The following is a 23,328-nucleotide window of genomic DNA, read 5'->3' on the forward strand; positions in this document are numbered from 1 at the left end:
AAGGGAACTTTCTCAAGGAAAAAAGAGTCCCAGACCAAGGCTGCTGATGGTTCCCGAGGTTGACAAAAAAGAGCGGGACAGAAAGCGAACAAAAGTGTTAAAGCACAAGGGCCACACTAAGGCGCCTTTCACATGGCTTGGAGGCCTTCAGGTAGGTTTAGGGAACGACCCACAGCCTCAGAACTCTGTCAGTGACAGTACACAGTTGCTTCATATCCCTTCTAGAGAAGTCAAATGCCCTCTTTTAACCAGAGCCTCCAAACAAATCAGGAGTAACTTTACAGTGTGCAAGAGCTCCAGATGCCAACCAGCTCCGCTCCCTGGCTTTTAGCACGACACAGCACTGCTCAGAGAGTTGATAACGTGGAAGATTAGACTTCACTGCCATTTTAGCAGGGGGAAAAAAACCCACATGAGGTCTGTCTACAAGGTTGTGCTACTGCTGCACTATCTATTGTTGCTTGATTTCTCTACCACTGCCTGTGGGAAGAAGTGTCATGACTTTACAGCAACGTGGGGGGGTGTGGAGAGGGGAGAAGAAAAAGAAATGCAACCACAGTTTTTACTACTATCTATCATTTCTTTCATACCTCTTTCCTTGTAGAAACTAGAGCACTTCTAGTGGTGGGTGATGGGGTCTCAGCTCTCACAATAGGGTGCTAGACAGACCATCTGCACCCGGAGGATGTTCTGACAAACCTAAGCCCAGAAGCAACACCAGGGATCTACCAGGCTCGGTGATTCAGAAACACAAACTCTACACGTGGTGCTCTACCACAGCAGCCTAAGCCACATCCACCTGGGAAACACAACACCCAACGAGAAGGCTTTGGGAAAAAAAGCTGAATTCAGCTGGAAAACACCCAGGTTTTGAACTACAGCTCAGTTCACTAAGCCTGTGAGAGGTATGCTGCCACTGCTCCCTAAGCCTGGGTTTTATGGTCGTGGTTGTACTATTAAACAAGTCAGAGCCCGAGTATGAGCCTGCAACAGCATGATCTCTGGCACAGTTTTGACTCAGACCATCCTTAGCCTGGAGGAGGCTGAGACCTGAAGGTTCTCTACAGCTACCCGAAAGGAGGGTGTAGTGAGGTGTGGGTTGGTCTCTTCTCAGAAGTAACAAGCAGCAGGACTAGAGGAAATGGTCTAAAGTTGCATCAAGGGAGCTTTAGATTGGATATGAGGAAAAATTTCTTCACTGAAAGGCACTGGAACAGGCTGCCCAGAGAGGTGGTGGAGTCACCATCCCTGAGGTATTCAAAAAACATGTAGACATAGCACTCCAAGACATGGTTTAGTTGACATGGTGGTGTTCAACAGACAGTTGGACTTCATGATCTCAGAGGTCTTTTACAAACTTAAAAGATTCTGTGAGTCTATGATTCTGTGATCCAGCTCTCCATTAAGGGATTCCTGGTCACAGTTTGGGAGATACCATGAGCCAGGACAGCTGTCTGCAGGCACTCTGAAGAGAGGAAGAACGTTCTGCTGCATGGTACAAGCCGCATGAGCAGGGGACATGGCCAAAATCCAGTACCTGTCTCAGTTTGGTTGAACTGGCTTAGAATTAGTCCATAGGTTTTAGTGCAGAGCTAATGTAAACTGTCTGCCCTGACCCAGGCCAACAGGCACTGACTCAGAAGGTCGTTACCTGGAGTGTACTTGCAGGACTACCTCAGTGAATGTTTCAGTCTTTGTAGAAAGAGCTGCTGAAAGATCTCATTATTAGGGGCTTTGATTGGCATGCCAAAGGAAGGAGGAAAAAGAACAAAACCAGAGAAGCCAGCAGGACAGTAGCCCACATGCCACTGAGCTGATTCCACCTACAGAAATCCTTGGTTGGCGCTGAGTCCCTCACAGCCATCATTCCAGCACCCTGCTGTGATAGAGGACAACTGTGTTGGGTCCCATAAATGACCACACACATCTACAGCCATCAGACGCCTCCCTCCAGCACGTGAGCTTTTGCACCGACTTTTCACCTTGTCCTCATTGCTCAAGGGCACGCCGTTTCTGTCTCAAAGATCTGTGCCTTGTCTTCTCTTGGATCTCAAAGAGATGCCTGCACATGGCTTAGAGCTGTCTCCAGAAACCCATATGTGCACATACAGACCGTAATAACAGTCATTATGCCAGTAGCACAACATTACTGTTACAGAATCAACAGAGGAAGAGTCAAGTTTTGCATTCGAGGCTTTTAAGACAGAAATCCCCTGGTGGGACAGGGCACACTGGGACAGTTTACACCTCACACTGCTCATGCAGGGCTGGTAGCAGGGTTTCAAGGGGGCATTAGGCCAGCGATGGTCTGCTGCGTGCCTGCGGGTTTCACTGCTTTCCAGTTCGGACCACCGGTGAGGTGCTGGCACGTGATCCACAGCAAGAATCTTCTGGCCCCAGCACCACAACTCCAACGTGGGGTAGGGAAATCCAGCTGTGCTCTGCCATCAGCGACTCAACAGTTTCCCATTCTGTCTCACTACTCCACGGATGATACATACGGCAGACTTGACTCCAGCTGGCCCTATTGTATTGGATCTACAGTGACAGACAACAGGAGCCAGAAACTTTTTGTTCAAGTAGAGCCAGCAGATGTGACACTGAATAAACACAGACAGTCAATCTGCTGAGTAAGAAGGTATCGTTCATATAAATAACATACATCTAATCCTGCTTCCATTTTAAACCCAAATATGGGAATGCAAGATGCTCAGCGCTGTGTAGTTCTATGCTTTGAACAATGAGATAAAGCAAAAGCAGATAACATACAGCCCCTCTGAGCTCAGTTTAATTCTTGTTTCACTTTTCCTTTGAATTATTTTCAGGTCCACGGCTTTCTCCATGAAAAGCTTCCCACAGAGCGTTAACAGTCTGTCCAGGCTAATGTCAGATGGGATAAGTTAGCCTTACAAAAATATCTGCTGGTCCCTACTGCTTCTCCCGATGGACCTTAATTACAGAGCAATTAAAAGTATTATTCCAATCATTTTAACCTCACACATTATCAAAACCAGGCATTACACCCACTGAGGGGTTTCTCATGGTCTCAGCAACAGGACTTTGTTGGGCTTGACCTCCAAAACGATGCATTTCCTGCTTATTGGAAGAGTTTGCAAATTTGCAGCTGCAAAAACCAAATCATTTCATTAGAAAGCCAGTAATTATATGAATTGGCACACAAGAGAACCCTCTCTTTAAAGGTTACATGCAATATTGACACAAGGTGGGTGCCTTGTTCCAATATCGTACGTACTCAGAAAGTAAGGAAAATTGGGAGGTAGGTTAGATACAGAAAATTATTCTATCAGAACCCACTAAAGCTAAAACTGGAGTGACTGGCTTCCAATTCCCCCACCACATTGCTGACACAAGCACACACTTTCTTTCTGAGGGCTCACAGGCTGCAAAGTACAGCCCAAACATAATCCCATACTCGGTATGCATCCTTTGAGGATTAACACTCCAGAACCTCTAAAAGACGTGGAAGTTTTTAATTGTGGTAAGAATCGGCTTTATTGTGAAAAAAATAAATGAGTAAGAGAGGACTGTCACTGAGACTAATTATACTTGATATCACTAAGCTTGATTCCCCTCCCCCCACACACTCAGAGGGATCATGTCGTCCTTCCTCCAGAAACAGCCACCAGTAGGATGCAATGATGTAACGCTCAGGAATTAAAAAAAGGATGTAGGAAAAAAAAATGTTATTGCATTTTCCATGGGATTAACATCTATTCTCATTACAGGCTCATTTATCTACTTCTTTCATTTTTTTTTTCATTTGCTAGAGAGCTCCTCCAAGACAAACAGCAATTTATTTGTTCCCCAGGAACCCTGGGCCTGAAAGATGCAGCCATCTGTCAGCGGGAAGGAGCTCTCCATAAACGGCTGCTTTCTCATCAAACCCTTTCTAGATCTTAATTTGCCACCTAAATTATCAAGTGAAACCAAAGAGCCTTTAGTTTCACATATATACAAAGGGTTATAAAGCACAAGATCCAATGCACAGAGCACAGCAAGTGGGTCAATCAACAAAGCCACTTTTGTGCTTGGAGAAGTCCTTCCTGTGACCCCAGGTGTTCATATCTATTTTGCCAAGACACTCCTCTAGGGAAAGAGAGTTCATGTAGACTTCACAAAATGCATGGCAGAAGGTCTACTGAAGCATCACTATCTTAGAACCCAAGCACCCAAAGAAAATGGATAGAGGGCATTTCCTTCCTTGGACAGCCACCAAGCCATCCCTGAAGACCATGAAGTTCAGAGGTATGTTTACTAGATCCCATAGAAGGATGCCAAACCACCCTCACTTGTTGAGGTTCAGTTTTGGATACAGAATTGCTCAAGGCTTGCAGATCTGGGGAGAAATTCAAGGTCCTTCCCGTCCCTTGAGGGCTGGAGAGGGGCTGGTGACAAAGGCATGGAGGGGCAGGACAAGGGGAATGGCCTTCAGCTGGAGGAGGGCAGATGGAGAGGAGATCTGGGGCAGAAATCCTTCCCAGGGAGGGTGGGGAGGCCCTGGCACAGGTTGCCCAGAGAAACTGTGGCTGCCCCTGGATCCCTGGCAGGGTTCAAGGCCAGGCTGGATGGGGCTTTGGGCATCCTGGGCTAGTGGAGGGTGTCCTTGCCCATGGAAGGGGTGGGGCTAGGGGTGACTTTGAGGTCCCTTCCCACCCAAACCGTTCTATGATCTTCACAGCTGTTTCTGGAATAAAAGTGGGCCACTCAGATTTTGCTCTTCACCCCCCAAGCCTCACCTTCTAAGAACCTCATCAAAACATGTCTGGAAAAATGAAGTTACACCATGTGGAAAAGGCAGCTGCCCTGCATTGGAAGTTAAATCTCAAGTTTTCTGGCCAGTGGGCAGAATTTAAGATCACCAGTAGAAATATTTCTTCTAAAGGATTCCCTACAACTACTAGCTCAACACTTTCTGAAAGCAGGGAAAGGCAGTAATGCTGGACAACGTTAAGTGAGACATAAATGGGCCAGAAACCCAAAAGCCTGTTACATACAGGAGAAACTACAACTCCTCATTCAGAAAAGGTCTCCTGGAGTGCTGCCACTGAAAAGCTGCAGTGCAAGCACACTCAGCTCCTACTGCAGCTCATTTCCTCCACAAAGCATTAGTATTTGCTCTCTCATCTACTCACCCATCTACAATTTCTTGGGGGAATTTTCCTGCTGGGAAGAAAGCATCACTGGCAAGTTTGACTGAAACCAGATCAGGGTCTCACAAGTTCTTAGAGGGAGATGGGAGACTGACAGGAGTGGATTCACTGATGTCTAATAAAAATTAAGGTCTTCTGCTATGATTTAACAGAGCTCAGCTGGGCAGTCAATCAACTGTGAGACACAAAACCACTGGAAGCCTGGCTTCATTACTTCTGCCATTCACAGAAGAAATTGTTTTTAATTCAAATCCTGCCTAATAAACAGTACTTTGAAAAAACAAGGCATGTGTACATTACCTCAGTTACAAAGAGAGTGCGTGGATCAATGATGTCCAAGAAGTGCCTGAATCTGCCATAAAATGAAGTCTGGAAGACAAGAAGGAAAGAAACAAAATGTGTTCAGTTAGAAACTGCCTTTCACTGGCTGCAGAGAAATGTTTTATTTCCTCTGCAGAACTAAATAGCAACTAAAAAGAAGTAATATAGAAGTTATTTCACCAGTAATTTGTGATAGAAAGTCTGAAAGGAAAAGATGAGGACTCAGACCCTGATAATAGCAGCATTGCCATTAACAGGATACCAATATAGATGCTTTATTACTGTCAAGCTGCTAAAATATCCTTTACTTTTATCCCCCCCACGCTTTTGACCACAAAAACTCAACATACAGGTCCAGACCTCCTAGGCTGAGAGATGCTGTTGAAGGAATTCCCACCCTGCAATGTCTTTAACACCATCCCTGGGATGCTTGTCCTCATCCCCACTAACATGGGACCAGCAGCACCACAGGCTCCCTGACTTTGGGGAGATACTAGCATGAAGAAACTCCTGCATCTATACACTGCTGGGGGGGAAAAATAATAGAAGGTATGTGAAACTGTATTTCCAAATGCTCTAAAAAGAGTTTAAAAATCTCAACAGGAGAACAAGTAGTTTCCTCCTTGACAGGAAGGATGAGAAAGGTAAGACAGACTGTGAACTGTAAGATATGTAAAAGAAACAGTAACTTTACTGTTTGGATTAGTTCTTGGTGGCACATTTGGAAAAATCCACTCTAGATGTGCTTGTGTAGGGGTAACACTGTGCAAAGGCTGGTGAAGATGCCTTTGCAGGGAGCAGTAAAAGTGTCTGAAGGACCAGAAGGGATCCAGAGAACTGGGAACAGAGTCTGCAAGGGGAAGGGGTCTGTGGAATAGGCTGGGAAGATCATGGGCAGCTCCCCCAGGAAAGGAGCAGGTTTGACTCAGTATTTAGAGAAGAAAAAAATTATAAAAACTCAGTTTAGGCGAGCCCAAAGCACCATGAAATACTGATACACTAAAAGCAGTCAGGATACACGTACGTCATCGCTCGAGCATCAGTCTGGATTCTTTCATCAGGATGCAGATGCAGGCTGGGAGCCAGAGCTGCCTATGCCCAGCCAAACCCTTCATCTGGACATCAGCAAGGCCAGATGGCCACAGGCCAGCCCAGTCCAGCACCTGCTCTCCCCCCAGCACCTTCTGCCCAGCAGAATTTGCACCAGGGATGTGCAGCCCATCACGGATGCAGGAAGAACACGGGTCACAGACCTCTTCAGTGTGGAGACCCTTCTGCCCTGGGTGCTCTCCAGCCACGTACATGCAAGCAAATCTCTTTTTGTGTTGGTAATGCAGAAGTGTGCTATAAATAAAGGACTGGGATATGGATGCAGCAGTGAGAATGGCATTTAATCACAGCCTGGCATAATTTTATGAAGCATGCTGGTTCTTTTCTGCCGAATCCATCGAGCACAGAGAACTACCAGTAATCCTGCCTACTTACTCAGGCAGAAATCCCTCTCCAAAGGCAGTCTCAGGCCACCTTGCTGTCCACCACCTCACGTTGCAACACCCCGTTTTCAGCTGCATATAAAACTCTGCTGTTGTTTTTCCACATCCTGCACTAAAAGAATTTTAAAAAGCAAACCCCACAACTAAACAAAACAGCTTCACCTAACTTCCTAAAAGAAAAAAAAAAAGCCCAATGTTTTTTTAATTAGCGTTGATTTAATTAACACAAATTCTGGTGGTGCCTTCTAGCTTTTGCGAGCTTGACATTTTGCTGCCTTCCTTTTATTTTCAGTATAAAGATCTCTGCAGATGCCACTGTGTGTGTGTGTGTGTGTGTGTGTGTGTGTGTGTCCCATCGCTACTGCCCAGCACTTGCCAGTGGTGCAGGGAGTGACGTGACTAAGGTATGACTCACTGGGTCCCTCATCACGTTATCCTGAGCTCTCCCACGTACCGTGGTCCCTCTCCCACTGCCCGTCCTGCTGCACTCGCTCAGCGCTGAGAGAATTCAGAGCAGTTGTTATGTACATGGTTTAAACAAGAATAGAAAGGGGGGGGGGAGGGATGATTTTGAAATTTCAGTGGTCTCGACTTCTCCACTGCCTTTATCAGCGTGCTATGCATTTTGCAGTGAGAAAAGCACCATGAAATAGAATTAAGTAGAACACTGGTGGTTTACATCCACTTCACGAAGGTGTAAATGACAGTACAAGGCACAAGGAAGGGGGGGGATGAGACCCTGAGTTCAGATGTGCACAATATAAACCTTATTTGAGAAGTACAGATTGAAGTTTGCAAAGCTGGGGAGGCTTTTAAGAAGCCTGTCCTGTAGCTCTGGGTTGTTGGTTGGTTGGTTGAGGTACAGCACCGACCTCCTGCTCTGCTCCTTGCCTGGTTCAACCTCCGCGACACCCAGCTAAGACAAACATGTTTCAGCAGCTCAAACCCATCCCTGTTCCCACACCTCTCCTGCCCTGAGCCAGCCCTGACGCTCACCCAATGCTGCAACTGTCTGATGGGGAGCTAAGAGTGCCAGAAGTCTGATCCTTAAAGGAGGGGTTCATTTTCGGTGGTGGTGATGGGTGCTGCCTGACCCCATTGGTTCTGCAGTCGGATAAGCCCAAGGCAAGGGCAGAGCTGTTCAAGTGAGGTCAGGACAAGAGCCTGGCTCCCAAGGAACTGCACAGTAAGGCCCAGAGCAAAAGAAATAGAAATTAAAGAAGGTAATTCCACCATGCAGAGATGCTGACCAATTCCTTCACGTGCTCATGGCCAACGTTTGTATCTTTAAGTACACGTGCCCACAAAACCAACCAGAAATACCTTGACCCAGTAAGGGAAGAAAGAAGTGCTTTTGTGCTTTTCCAGCCTCATGAAAATTTAAAAAAAAAAGGGGAAAAAAAAAGGTGCATGAAAAAGTCTTGGGGCTTTCTAAAAGATTTCTCCAAGAAGTCAAACCACTTTGTCCTCCAAGCCTTCTTTCTGGGGCAGGGAAAGAGAAAAAGAATCTGAGTACACAGGCTAGGCATGGAACCCAGAAGATTAATACAGATGAACATCAGGCACAGTGCTACGGGCTTGCTAGGAGATGATGGCCAAAGCACCCTTTCCTCAGATACCATAAGGCATTTTGTAATGCCAGGTCATGAAGACCAACAGCTTGTCTGCCAGCAGACAGGGCTATCTCAGTGCTCGCTTCTTTCACCCCTGCTTTAAAAAAAAGAAAGCCCAAGAAATGACCCTCTTGCTACAGCACACATGTACTTCCCTTGGCTGAAGCCAGTTCTCAAGAACATCTGTGACCCTCTGGGATGCACAAAGAGGTGTGCAGACCTGAGCTTGAGCCCATCCTCCCTCCCCACAGACAGGCAACAAGACCCAACTCATCGGCTGTGGTTTCCACTTTCTTTTTGCATTACCACACGCTCTCTAAAACGCAATTACATCAACATGCTTCTCCTTGTTGCTCTTATGAGCTGCCTGGAAACCAAAAAACCCTCTTATAAAAGTCTCCCACGAAGGGAGATTACCCAACCTTTACAGCAGAAGGGTTGTTGTCACCCTGAGGCTCAATCTCCGTCGCTGTGATTGAAGCCAAAGTCTAACTGCTCTTTCCCAGATCCCAAGAAACAGGGTGAGCTGCAGCCCTGCCCCACGACAGTGTGTTATCCTTTAACACATCCTGATCAGCTTAGTATGCTCAAAGGTCAGCTCAACATCCCTCCCCAGCACCAAGGGGCAGCCCAACAGTTGACAAGCCACTAACAAACTTCTCACTCTCCTGCCTCCAGTCCAAGTTTCTTCAAATGCTGCAACTGCATTAAACCTCATTCATCTCCCTATCCAGGCCAAGATTTTAAAGAGAGCAGCTTTGTTAATCAAGCAACTGGGAAAAACAAACAAACAACAAAGCAACACAACATTTTAACTGGTAAAAAAGCACTTTCCCCATCCTGCTTCTCTCTCTCATGCACGTGCAAGCTGGGCTCTCTCTTGCAATCAAAAAAAACCTAGGGGAAAACCAAATAAAGCTCAGCCTTGGGCAGGGAAGAGCAACATCAAAGCCAGACAAGGGGCAGACTGGAATGGGTGGAAGTCCCCACTTCTACATCTAAACCATCTTGAAGTCAATCAAGGGTGCCGCATCTTGCGTCATGAGAAAGAAACAAACCCACCAGCCCACAAAGAAGTAGAGGAGTACGAGTTTGAACAAGTTCCATTGGTTTTTATTTAAACTCTAATGACTGAGAACCTCGTTTTTCCCACAGCACAAGTTCTCTTTCTGTGCTTTCTCCAAGGAACACATACATTGGAACCAAATTCAAACCAAGAGCAAAGCTGTTTTCTTGAGGCTGCATCCAAACATCACCACTGAGTATTTCACTGCTCAGCCCTCTGAAGCAGAAGTGTATTAACGACTCTAAATCCCCAAGCAAAAAATACCCATTGCATTCTATGATTCTAAGGGATTCTCTGGCTCTACAAACTAAAGTCACAGTGGGGCTAGGAGGACTTACCCCAGGGACAGACCTGAACACCTTTATTTTCATTTACACACTGACAATTACACTCCTCAATTCCACTCAGGCTTTACTGAGCACTGCAGCACTCTGGGTGTTGGACTATCATGTTTAATTGTGCATAAAAGCAGCAAGAAAGAAAGAAGAACATAACAAAATTCTTTCAGCTTAAAAATACATTCAGCTCCCAAATTGTTTTCCAGCACCACATGAATGCATTGCACACTACCAGTTGTCTTTGCTGCCCCTCAAAGAGCCAGGTAAAGCTCTGTTTTCTTAGAGGACCTTTTGGCTCTAAGGTCAATGGAGAAGCCCCAGTGAAGAAGTTAACTTAAAAACACAGAAAGAAAGAAATCCAGAAACAAGTTAAGAGACATTTTTTTCTTATTCCTTTCTTTTCATCATCAAAAAACCCTGCTATTTAAAATCAGACAAGCCACTGCCACATCATACTGGGGTTACTCCCACAAAGAGATGCCTCCTCAAAAGTCTCAGCCTTGGGAAGAGACCGACCTCACAACACTGCAGTTTCAGGGTTTCATACTTTCCTTCTGCAACTGCTCCATGTTCTGCCTCTGCCAACAAGCATGTACTTCCCCTGGTTATGGACACTTTCTTTTTAAGCTCTGTTGGTGAAAGGGCTTTAGGGTGAAGCAAGCAGCCTGCAGTGCCCTCAGCAAAGCAGTGCTCCAGCAAACCCCCGGGGTGCCAGGACAGCAGCACTGTGGTAAGTACATGCCCACAGCCCATACTGTAAATCCTTATACTTAGGGAACTGCTTTCTGTGAGTCCTGAAGCTGGAGCATGCTGTTATCCCTGCAGCTTGGCCAGCCAAGGCGCTGCTCAGCCCTTCTCCTGCCAGCCACTGCCTCGACCCAGGCTCTGACACCTCTTAATCCATTATTACAAATTCTAAGAGGAAGGAATTTGATTTTATTTGCCTTTTAGATGCCATTTCAGTGCTGAAAGTGTTATTCATTGCTCTAGCATGTCTTCTTTCACTGCACATCACACATCAACTACTCTTTCTTTTCCCATGCCACTTTCTGACCCTTTCTCCTCCATCCTTTCTCCATCACTCCATGCCCATTATCAATAAGCAAGGGGAAACCAGGGACTGAGCTGTACACACCAACCCTGCATCCATCCAGCAGACCAACAGTTGTTAGGAGGAATGAGCGGGATAAGAGGATCAAGCCCCAGGACACAGGAAGAGCCGGGCACCTTCCAGTGCACCAGCACAGTGCAGCCCTACAGCACACTGCAGTCAAGCAATGGCAGATTTAAGTGAGAATTCAGGATGGTTCCTTTCCAACAGGATCATTTCCAGCTCTGGATGTCATATATCATGCAAAGAATGGAACCTGCTAGGCACCCAGAAGTTTGACCTTCAGCTCCCAAATATCCACCCGTGGTCTTTTTTCTTTTTTTGCCATTTTATTCCTGTGACATCTGTTGTAGTAAACAGTAATCTGGAAAAGAAAGAGAAAAAAACAACCCCAACAACCTGAATAACACCCATTTCCTGTGATTAATCATGGCTATTTTGGGACCACTTCTCACCAGCCTGCAAACAAGATGAAGTTCTGCGAAGCGGCTGAGAATATTAATTCCCTTACATGGCAGAGCGGTTCATAGGGAGCACAGGACTACGTAAGTGGCTGTGCAAGATCCAGCTGACTCCAAGACAAGAACTAGAAGGAAACTACTCCTCCTCACAGGCTCAAGAAATTTGGAGAGGGGAGGTGAGAGACAGGTAAGTGGCCACGTGCGATCACTTGGCTTTATCGCCTTCAAAGAGGCGAGTGTTCCTCCCCAGTGTGCACTGGGGAGAAGGGGGAGACAGGCACAACTTCTGACCAATTTAATTACAGTGGTATTTTAAAAAGAATTTAATTAAGCCTGAGCAAAAGGCATGCTGACTTCGGGGGGGAGGGGGAGGGTTGAGCTAAAAATCAGGCTTATGTCAGCTTTAAATTAATTAGGAAGAGATTTAAGTTAAACCAAGCAAAATTAAGAAAATTCAAGCCATTGAGCTATGGGGCTCTGGCAAGGTCTGGCTGGGCACTGGAGGAGCTGTGTGACTGCACACATGCTCATGGTCCACCCCAACTACAAACGTAGGTTAAAGCTACAGACTCTCAGCCCTGAGATATTTGCAGTTTGACTTTACCATAAGAAATGGCCAAGAGCGTGCACAGGAGTAGCTCCAGCATCTCAACTCTGGTTACCCACAGAGACAGATCTGCTCGTGAACCCAGATGGGGCATGACTTGGACACCTTTCATGGGAATTATGTGGAGTAGTAGGGGTTGACAACTTGTAGCAGAAGATGCAAACAAACCCACTCCCTGTTTAAAATCCAATTCTGGCTGATGGAGATGCAAGACAAGCCAAGGGATGGCTTTTTTAGCAGGTTCTGTGAAGTTAACAGGTAAACATCAAACCCAAAGGTGTCTGCATTTCCTCTTCTCCTCTGCAATCCATCTTTACACACGTGCTGTGTTCGTGGGACGTGATAGAGCACACGGGACAAACAGGCTCAGCCCATCTTCAGGGCTGTGAAAGCTGCCTTGGGTGGCCACAAACACCGTTCACTATATGCCAGCCTCACCCCAAGCACTTTGTAGACACTGGGCTGAACCTGCACATACACAAGACTTAAAGCAGTTGCAAAACAACCTTAAAAATAAAAATCCTTCCACAACCTTTTAAAAGAAACCCCTTCTCCATAATGCTGGCCCTTTGGAGAGGGGTTTCATTCTCTCTTTCTTTAAATGGAAACTAACATTACACCGAGAAACTTCAGCATTAACTTTACACTGTGTAGGATACAGCTCTGGTTCCTCCTCTCTGTACCAGGGGTTCTGGCTTTTCAGTATGTGAGTAGCAAGCCTCTAAGCTCCCAAGAGGCATATCAAATCAACAGCATCTTTATCTCTGTGTGTTATTGCAAGGCTTCCCTCAGACACGGGAGACGTGGTTTTGCTATGGGAGGGTAATAAACTCTGGTTGTGCTTTAAATTTACCAGATTAAGGCATACAGAGAGCAGAAAATAATCAGTGTTAGCACTAATGTCCTTGTAAACCATTTCTTGAGATTAGCATATGCTGAGTTCCTACATTTAAAATATCTGCAAGGTCAAGCTCTGACGCCAGCACATCTCTAACACTGCTGGTAGCATCACAGTATAGAAATGCCATGTTCAGCCAACAGAATAAAACATCCCAAGCACATCATGTACTCCGTGACCCTACATACTCACTGAGCTGTTCAAGGGATAGAAAAGGCATTTATGGTTCTGGTTTGGGTTTATTATCTCTTTTCCCCCTCTCCTTTCCCTAAAATCTGTGACATCATCATGATTATTATTATTATTTCCTACTTAGCAGAGAGGACAAGACACACTCATGATTTCTTCTTGTTGAGATGACCACCTTCCACTTCAGCCTGGAGTGCTCACAGTCCTCCTGCCCTAGCTTTACTTTTCAGCAGGCTGACCCCAATAAAAACACTGAGGTTTAACTGGTGCTATCTTCCTCCACCAGTCAACACCTCTGGTTAGCAAACAGCAGCACCCACACCTTATTTACAACCCTTGCTGGAAAGGTTTCCTCCCACCTAGGGTAAATGCCTGGGATAGAGGCAAAGACTCCAGAGATCTGGGTAGAGACATTCAATGCTCTGGCTCGTGAAGGAGGAGCACTTGCAAATCCTTAGAGAAAAAAGGAGAAAGAAAAAAAAAAGAAGGAAAAAGGTAAAAAAAAAAAAAAAAAAGAGTATGACTAACAAATTAGAAGGACTCATTAGGAAATTAAGCCCTTATCATGCATTCTGGAGCTTAACGTCCTCATTTCTTCTTTTACCTAAAAATAGCCCGTTTCCATCGGGAGGCAGAGGCTCTTTCCAGCAAAGAAAGAAAACAAAAAGAAAGAAAAAATTAAAAAAGGTGACTCAACAGAATGCCACTTGCTCGAAGATCAAGAAAAACCAAGTGAGCTGCAAAACAAGGGATGGGAAGAAGGGACCTAAAGTAACCTCCGGAGGTGGTGCTGGGGCTGGACACCTTCCACCCACTGTCCTAAGTTTTGCTCAGATGCTTTTGGGGGGCTGTGGGTCACAGCAGGGGAAAGAAGCCACTGTGTCCGCTCTGAAGCAAATCCCCAGGCAGCCGAGTTCACTCTCCAAGGTTTTTGTTCTTAACACACAACTTTTCCTTGTTTTCCCTCCCCGCATCTTTCCTGGCCCCAGTTTTAGCCGCATCTCCCCTTAAGCAGCCCCAGACCTGCTCCCAACCAGCATTTCAGAGGAAAAAAGTAAATGCTGTCATCCCACAGGGCTAGCCTAGAATTTAAACAACCACCCCAAGCCTCACTAATCCTTTCCCAAACAAGTAAGGCATCCTTTGTTGGCTGGATAGCTAAAGCCCAGATCTTCTAAACAGATAAAACCCCTGCAACAGGACACTGAAAGAAGGGAAAGGCAGAGAGTTACTGGGAAAAGCACTGAACAGCTGACACAAACGGGCTCAGGTGTTTAAGGTCTGCAAATCCCTCCCTTGAGCTCAAGGAGGAGGAGATCTTCCCCAGCACTGGGGACTGAAGTTTGGTAGCAAACACCAAGGTCAAGATGGGGGAAATAAATGACCATTAACTGTCTGATCTAGAGATGAGGGGCCTGAGCTCTGCTGGGTCGTGTGATGGGAGTGGGCTCATGGCTGCAGATGGGGCAGAGCAGACCACAGGATCCGACTGGGTGCCCTAACCCAACCAACACTCCAAACTCTCTTGCTCTGTGACCCCACAACACTGCTGGATCCCAACCTGGGCCATCCAGCCATGCTGTAGACGAAGCAGGAGAAAGGAGGGGAGTGCAAGGCAAGAGCTGGCAGGCCATGGGCACCATGACTCATCCATCATCAGCTCTCACCAGACCTCCATGCTGCTTTGCAGAAAACTTTACAGGAAAGGAATAAAACCACCATGGCAGAGAAAGAGAATGAGTTCCACTGCTCAGTTTGTCCCTCCATCAAAGCACCCCCAAACCACTCCGGTCCAAGGCTGCGTTCATCACTGGCCAGCCCTCACCCCAGACCCTGGCTGCAGCGTAAAGGCACCCAGCTCATCTCCCACGGATGGCAGCAAGGAGAGAGGACGTCTCAGGCACAGGCAATCATTAACATCCTGCCATACCCCTCGAAACATTTTCTAAATGTTGCTACAAGTGACAGTCGCTCCTTAATGAACAGAACGCACCGATTCTGTGCCTGACTCGCTGCCAAGTGTGCCTCGAATCATCTGTGGTGTCTAGAAGGGAGTAGTGTCTCCTCCTCCTCCTCCTCTCCTTATTAAAAAGCTCCGTCTCCCCAGCCTGAGCATCCCTCAGCTCACGCAGCTGAGCAGGCTCCCGGTGCGGGGAAGTCATCCCTTCCGAGCTGCGGGGGATCTGCAGCTCTGAGGAGGTTGTGCCACGACCGCCCAAACAGGGATAAGGCAGCGGGGAAAGAGACAGGCAGATCCAGCAGCCGAGAGCTGGCCTCCCCATGGGAAACTGCAACCGGACTTCTCAGCAACCCAACCAGGGGCTTCGGCCAGGCCAAGCTCTGCGAGCTGCCATTAGGAAGCAAGATGGGTGGCAAAGAGCAGGACCATACAGACTTTGTGTGGATGGTGGGGAGATCGCCCCAATAGTGGAGACACACACACACACACACACACACCCCCATTAATGAGCAGATTCCCCCTGCTCATCCCTGATCGATAATTACAGTGGCTCACCCGCTCCAGCTGGGTCCTGCCCACCTCAAGAGCAACTGACACAGGTTGTATGAGCCTTGTCAGCTGTATTGGAAGCCTGACACAGCCCCACGAGAAGGAAGAGCATCTTTGTCAGGGACCCCATGGACAACAGCTCACGAGCGGAGGCTGCGGAGGGCAGCAGCAGGGATGGGCCGCTCCAAGGCCTTCCTCACCATTCCCCAGTCATCAGTAGGAGGATGGGGCGGCTCCCTTGCATCCCCTGTGGGGCCCAAAGCGCGATTCCTCAGCAGCCACCCCACCACTGCACCAGCATCAGCCCAGCCACCCCCCGCACGGACAGCCCGCTCCCCTGCGACCTTGACCTGCCAGGCCAAGCCCCAGCCCTCACACTGTCAGAGCGGGCAGAAAGGACGAAGCCGCCCCGAGCGCCGGCACCCGGGACTCCCATCCCAACCCCGCCGCACTCGGCGGGGGTCACGGGGCTCGAACCCGCGGCCTGAGAGCTACAGGCCTCTCTCTCGCTCCCCCTCAGCTCCCCCCCACCAGCCCCAAGCCACAGGGGCACGGCGGGACGCGCCAATCACCGCCCGCCGCGGGAGCCGCCGCGAGGCGGGGGGCGGCGGCTCTGAGCGACAGCTGCGAGGCCCAACGGCAGGGGGGCTGTGCACCAATCAGCGCGCAGCCCTGGGAGAGGGCGGAGGGAGCGCAGAGCGAAGGGGGGGGGGGAATCTCTCCTCAGGGGAGAAGCGGGGAGGGGGGGGGGGGCGAAACACGGCACGACGCCGTGCGTGGGGTGAGGGGACAGCTCCCGCCGCCGGTCCCTGTCGTTTGTTTCCCCCCTCCCCTCCCGCCCCCGGCGGTACCTGCTCGAAGCGGGGCTTCCCCAGCTGGAACGGGGGGTAGTCCGCCGGTTCCGCCATCCCCTTCGCGCGCCGCAAGCGCCACTTTAAACAGCCTCCCCCGCCGCCGGGCCCGCCCCTTGCGGCGCCGCCGCGCTGATTGGCCGCAGCCCACCGCAGCTCCGCGCGGGCCCCGCCGGGAAATGTAGTCCGCCGCCGCCCGGCGCCTCGCGGAAGGCGGAGTCCGAGGGGCCGGGGCGAAGGGGGCCGCTGGGACAGAGCGGCCGAGCCCCCGGCAGCCAATGGGAGGGAGCGGGGCAGCATGGGAAATGGAGTTCGCGGCGGGGCCGGGCGCGGGGCACGACGGGAAACGTGGTTTGGCGGGAAGCCGAGGGGAGCCCGAGGCCGGGGGCAGCGGGGAAGGGGATGAGGAGGGAGGGTCTCCTCGGCTGGGTCCCCGTGCTCGAGGGGAGCGTGTGGCCCCAAGGGAGCAGGCAGAAGGGTTGGGGAGAGCCAGGCACCCCTGCAGCTGCCGCACAGGGCGCTGTGTGCTGCCTCAGGGCTGTGCGCGGCGTCTGCCGGGCTTCCCCTGCCGCTCCACCCCTGCTGAGCTCCTTGTGAAATAAGGGTTCCATTCAACAACTCACAGAGGTGTCTGAGGCCACCACGCTGTTCTTCCCGCCACACCTTGTGCCTGCCAATGCAGCTCGCCCCAAAATGTCCTTCCTTTCCCCAGCACTAAGGCCGATTCCTCTGAGGCACCAACACAGCAGCCAGAACACGGGCAGTGACAAGAGGACACATGGGAACATGATGTGGGACACCCGCTCCACCATGGTCATCACCATGGGAGTCACTCTTTCCAGCCTCATTCTTCCCCAACCAGCTGCTTTTTTGGGGAAGTGATGTCAGGTGGTGTGGAAAACAACACTCAGCTCACCTGTGCTGCCTGATTGGGGAGGTTAACCCTGGCCTGGCCAGAACCAGAACAGCCTCTATTCCAAAATCCACTAAACTGTAACAGGTTGAAAGGCAAAAGCTCCAAAGCTTCTGAAAAAAAAACCTCAAATGTGATCATTTCCTTGTGGAAACAGATATTCTTACTTTGAAGGGAGCCTAACAATTGCTATTGACCTTTAAAATACTGGATTAAGAATAAAGAATAGGAAGCCTGGAAATAATAAGTTTACTTTGGCACAGGCTCGATTTGTCCGCTTCCTCGGTGTTAGGATTTGTGGAGGTAAAGGCAAGGTCATGCGGGGCTGGGGGCAGGACGGGTGCGAAGGGAGCGATCTCCAGAATCCTCTTCTCTAGATTAGTGGAATAAGAAATGTCTGGCCCTTCAAATGCCTGTGAAATTGTTTGGAGGATTAGGATCAATTCTCCGAGGAAGAGCAAAGGGCCAGCAAATAGACTGGAGATGAGGAGGAAGCAGGGAAAAGGCAGGCTGTTGAAGAGGAAGGCTCGGCGTAGCAGAAGGCAACAAATCGCAGAGCAGGTCAGAAATAGATTTGCCATCTGAGGAAGAATTATACCTGGAAAAAAAAAAAATTAATCCCTTGGGGTTTTTTTGCTGTACAGGGAGAAATAGGAACATCACTATGTTTTGCTGGGGGATGCTGCTGCTCTGCTTCACAGATGTGGTGATGCTGTGGGGCTTTTTTCCGCTCTCTTTCCACCTGCAAAACTGATTTCTGCTTTTAGGCTAACTCACTGCTGATCCTCCACTGAATCTCAAATCTCCTGCAGCTTTAGGTAGAAAAAGGACAGAAAAGGGTCCCAACGCAGAGCCTGACACAAGTGTAACACCTCCAGTTGCGTCCAAAGCCATTAGCCCATCGCAGCTTGGTGAGGGGCTCTGCGAGCCCAGGCAGGGACCTCGAGCCTTCCCCTGAGCCCTGTGCTGTTGTGCTGCTGCCCTGCCTGGCGCAGGCCACCGCCTGGTTTACATCCTCATCCCCTTCTTCTTCATGAGGAGCCCAGTGGTGTCACTTGGGTTACCTGGGAAGAGGTGAATCGTGCTTTGCCAGAGCTCTACCCCGCCCTGGGATCAGACACTAACACAGCACCCCAAAGCTCACGGTCAAACAGAAAACTGACAAATTCTCATTTTTCTTGGTTTTGTTAGATACACAGTTAAAACCAAGTTGTTCCTCCCTGCGCAGCACCACTCCACTCCCTCAGGGTGAGAGGCTGCCGTCTCCCTGCCATCGCCTCTCCTTCTGCCCTCTCCCTGCCTTCTCGTACACGGGCATGAAAACTCGACCCTCCTCAGGAACAGCCAGGAGATGAGCAGAGATCTGGCCCAACAACAAACCCTGCTAACCAGAGCAAGCTGCATCCTCAGAGCAAGCTGCATCCTCAGAGCAGACAGCTGGCTTGCTTTAACAGCAGCTGCAGTGCAGAGCACTGCGCAACCAGGGCTGGGTTTCACATGGCTTAAACCTCCTTTTGAGACCCCTGCCCCCAGCACAACCACAGCACTCCCAGCTACGTTATACCACTGCCCTTCTTACCCCTCCACGTGCAGTATGCAGTCAGCCTTTATCCCAAAGAACAGTGTGTTGTTCGGGGGTTTGCTTTCTTCTAGGCAGGGTCTAAGGCTGCTTGGAGCCCTTAACGTGGTCTTGAAAGGAAAAATAGAAGTGGCTTGCTGTGACTGACTAATGCTTTGCAAAGCAACTCTTCTTTTTCTAAAGGTTTCATCTTGTACTTTGCAAAAGTAAACGCAGCACAATCATTAGAGCTCTCCATAAATATGGATGATAACCCAAATCTCTCCATCTCTACACGAGGGAAATCCCCCTCCCTCCCCTTACAGCTAGAGCCAGATAATTGATACAATCCCTAATGTTGACACACTAAATGTTTTGTAACAACAGAGGGGAGAGAATCTGTTTATCTAAAACCCCATTTGGAGTGACATAAGACTATCACTTTTTTGGTTAAATACCAGAAAGAATATCAATTCTTTGGCTGATATCAATCTAACCAGATCCATTTAGACTGACAACTCGCATTTCCCTGGTTTGGGGAAGAAAGGGGAAGGGGGGGGGGGGGGGGGGAAGTTTTACTTCCCCAGATCAACGACTGTTAAGTCCACACTGATGTTTCTTTCCATTTTGGTGAGGTACAGCCCCCCCATACATCAAGATAACTCCCCTAGAAACCGAGGGAGAGTTAGGGGGGTCTCAGACGGCCACCCCACCCGTGACAGCTGGCTGCAGGGCTGGGTTGCCTTGCTGGCTCGGAGAGAAAGTCACAGGAACATTTCTTGTCGGCTTCCATCTGCAAAGCCAGATTTTAAGAAGAACTTGTGTCGGGCAGCAAAATTCAGGCTTGGAGCAACAAACCCAGCCAGCTCTTCCTGCAGGGACCGAGCGATTCGCATCAGTCCCAAGCCTGTGCTCGAGCTTTCAAGCAGGGAGAGACACCCGATGCGATCGCATCCAGGAGTTTTAGCAGCACTAAAAAGGTCTTAAAATCCCTTTTTTGTTGTTTTTTCTCTTTTTTTCTTTTTACACCCAGCTTCCTTCTGGGAGGCTACACTGCACTCTACCCCCTGCAGCCAGGGGAACCCACACCAGGCTGCCTTTTCTTCGGATAATATTTCGGAGGGTCACAGTTCAGCGCCCTGATCCTGTGGAGCAGCGTGCCAAACATTTCCACACACCCCCCACCGCACCCATCCAGGCTCTCGGGGCTAACATGATCCCCCCAGACAGGTGCTGACCTCTGTAACAGCCTGGAAGAAAAAATAAACCAGGATTAGAGCTAAGGAAAACTCTTCTGTTGGAGCAGCAAAGTCATCTACCCAAGCTTAAGGGGAGTTAGTTTTTTGGAAGGAAAAAGGCATGAATGGAGAAGGAAGGAGGCCTTGAGAAGGGGAACATCTGAGCTGTGGAACACAAAGTAGGTGGGACACAAAGGTCCTGGCTGGGGCTCAGTACTGCACCAAGCAAGAGCTGCTGCACAGAAGGGGAGAACACAAATGCTTCATGCCCACTGAGATGGGGGGTAAGGGCTGCCCGCTCCATTGGGAAGCAGCACCAGGTTTCCTCCCCAGGCCCCGCGCGGCGGCGGGTGCGCGGGGACCTTTAACGATGCTGGGAAAGCTGCCGGAGGAGTTGGCCACCCTCATCCTGCTTCAGAAAATAAACAGATAAATGTCACTCACTGTCCAAGTGCTATCAGCACAGACGCTGTTGTCAATAAATCAGAAGTATCTAGGAACAGCTTGAACAACTTTTATTATTTTTTTTTAAAGTGCTTAAAACGTAAATAACAAGCTCTTTATAAACATCAGTTGCAACTATTAAAACATGAAACACACAGAACCCAATTCCTGCATACACCAAGTACAGGGAAATCAACAACTCCAAAAACCCCCAATGCCTCTCTCCCCTGTTTTTGGGATGGGTTTTTTTTCCACCCCACGTTTACAACACGAAACACACGGTGGTTTCTTCACAGACATTTCGTAAGGCTGAGTCTACACGACACTTCGATATCCACATCCCTTCAGGTTTGTTCCAGTTTTAAAGATCTATCTTGGTGGTTCTTCTGGCCCATAACACTGAGCCAGAAGGGCCAGTCAAGGCAGAAATAAATCACTTGACCAGAGTTCTTTAAAAGCAAGAAACCCAGTTGCGGGCTGACAACTAAAGCAGAGCGCAGCTGTGAGCAACAGCACCCTGCGGAAGACCTTGTGAAACAGCTTGAGGGTGGAAAGGGAAGGATGGGGAGGCAAACCAGGGTAAAGCTTAACGTTTAAAACAGAACAAAAAGCTGCTGCCAGCCCATTCAAACTGTTTTGGCTGCTCGGTTCAGCAAAGAGCGACAGACCTCGTGCTGTTACCCTGCACACTGAGAGGAACTGCTCCCCTCCCTGCCTGCAAATAAAGCCCGAAATAACAACATAAGTCACTTGAGACTGTTTCACCCCCCCTGATTCTTTTTCTCATCCCCCTTCTATGAGAGAACATCTTAGACCTCAAAACCATTTCTCTCTGGTAACTTAGAGGTTTCAACAAAAACATATTCTACAGCCTCTGGCTTCAGTGCTGCTGCATGGTGCAGCAAAGCTGGTTTGCTTTAATGCAGAGAGTGAAAACTGAGGTGGGTGAGAAAAACCCAAACTTTGCAGGACAGGAGGGAGGGAAAACAGAGAACAAAGACAGCAGCAGCTTTAAGATGCCTTTTCCTAAACACAAGTCATCATTTGTAGATACCTCTGGACTTCTAAATGCTCGAGGACAGACATGAAACATCAGGGCAGCCTTGGCTGTTGCCATGGCTTAGTCTTTCCAAAACCCCCATCTCACAGGTGATGCCAAGGTGCCCGTGCTGTACCACTGCCCCAGCCTTTGGACACGTGCTGCTGTCACCAAGTAAAGGCAGGAACGTTTTAGCCCTGCTTGCTCCAGCCTCATCTGAGACAGCACGGCCCCTGCTGCGGAAGGCAGCGCAGGGAGGGTGTTGCTCCGCTGCGATGGAGGTGGATCACGGGAGGAAACACGTATTGCTGAAAAGGCCGTACACCTGATACAGCCTGATGTAGCTCTGAGATTAACTTGAATATATAAAGTGCAAAACATTCAAGCTTTGGAGGTGTGTGTGGGGGGGAAAAAGGCAGAGCTGACTAAGGCAGAGGGGGGTTCGAGAGGCGGTGAGACGTGATGGAAGAGGAGGGGCAGCGAGGTCCGTATAAACATTGGCACTTGTGTGTGGGGAGCACCTACAACACCGCTCGCTGATGGGGAAGAAGTCCCAGGAAGCTGCTGTTTTTCAGGGGCAGAAAGCCAGCACAGGTCCCTGCCTCTCATGGGAGACTGTGGCTCTGTGCCCAACTGACATAAACCTCCACCGCTCAGCACCCCTACCCGGCATCCCTGCCCCATGGCGGGGCTGCCCCTGCTCCCAGCCCTCCTCCCCGATGCTCTTCTGATGCCAGACTGCTTTCTAACTATCCCTGCATGTTGTCAGGTAAAAGGGAAGAGCCTTTCCACCAGAGATATCCACCCAGAATGGGAACCCAGCTCTCAGGCCACAGGATTTTTTGATTACATAGGCAGAGAGAGGTTTCTGGTGCTTTTCTGTAAGGAAACACCTTCCCTCAGACCTTCACAACTTAGAGCAGAAACAAAGTCCCCGCAGCTGAGACACACAGAGGGAGGAGGAACACAAAGATGCAGGCAGAGAAGTGCAAAACCCCAGATTACTTCCTACAAGGGGCAAAGGCAGGTAGGAGCTAAAGGCTCGTAGACAGTATCTTCCAAGGTAACAAACTCTCCTCCTACGATGCTCTATGGGCTAGATAGGACAAATGCTATCAAAGACAACACCACCAAATCTCCTTTCCATCCAATACCTCTTACCCCAACAACCTACCCCGACCTCAGACTGAGCCTGACCCAATGCTGACTTCATCCAGATGCATTTTGTCTTGAAACATTTGGCCTGCTCATCCCCCAGTGTCATCTCAGTATCTCTACCTTCCACACCATGTGAGCTGACCGAGCAAAACTCCTGCCAAAGACCACAAGCGACCCACACACAGGGGTGGGAAGGCTCTGCAGCCTGTGGTTGGAAATAAACTCACCTAGTTCAGATCAGCAGGCAAAGGGAAGAGAAGGCTGCCTGCAACGGGCTGTGCTCAACTGAGAATGGAATTCCAGAGCCTTTTTTTGGTAGGAAACTGCTATTGTTCTATTGCAAAAGGCAC

General features: G+C 49.1%; 1 protein-coding gene across 1 annotated transcript in view; it reads right to left on the reverse strand.

Moving 5' to 3' along the window:
• Positions 1-16,685, reverse strand: part of SFXN5 (sideroflexin 5) — a gene marked incomplete at its 5' end in the record, with an annotated part of 94,557 nt that extends 77,872 nt beyond the window's left edge. The window contains 2 exons of the mRNA XM_084263572.1: positions 5,472-5,540; positions 16,629-16,685. Coding sequence (XP_084119698.1) covers positions 5,472-5,540; positions 16,629-16,685 — 126 coding nt within the window. The remainder of the gene's footprint in view (positions 1-5,471; positions 5,541-16,628) is intronic.
• Positions 16,686-23,328: the final 6,643 nt, after the last annotated feature.

Source organism: Gallinula chloropus (genome assembly GCF_964237585.1).
Source record: "Gallinula chloropus genome assembly, chromosome: 4".
NCBI lineage: Eukaryota > Metazoa > Chordata > Aves > Gruiformes > Rallidae > Gallinula > Gallinula chloropus.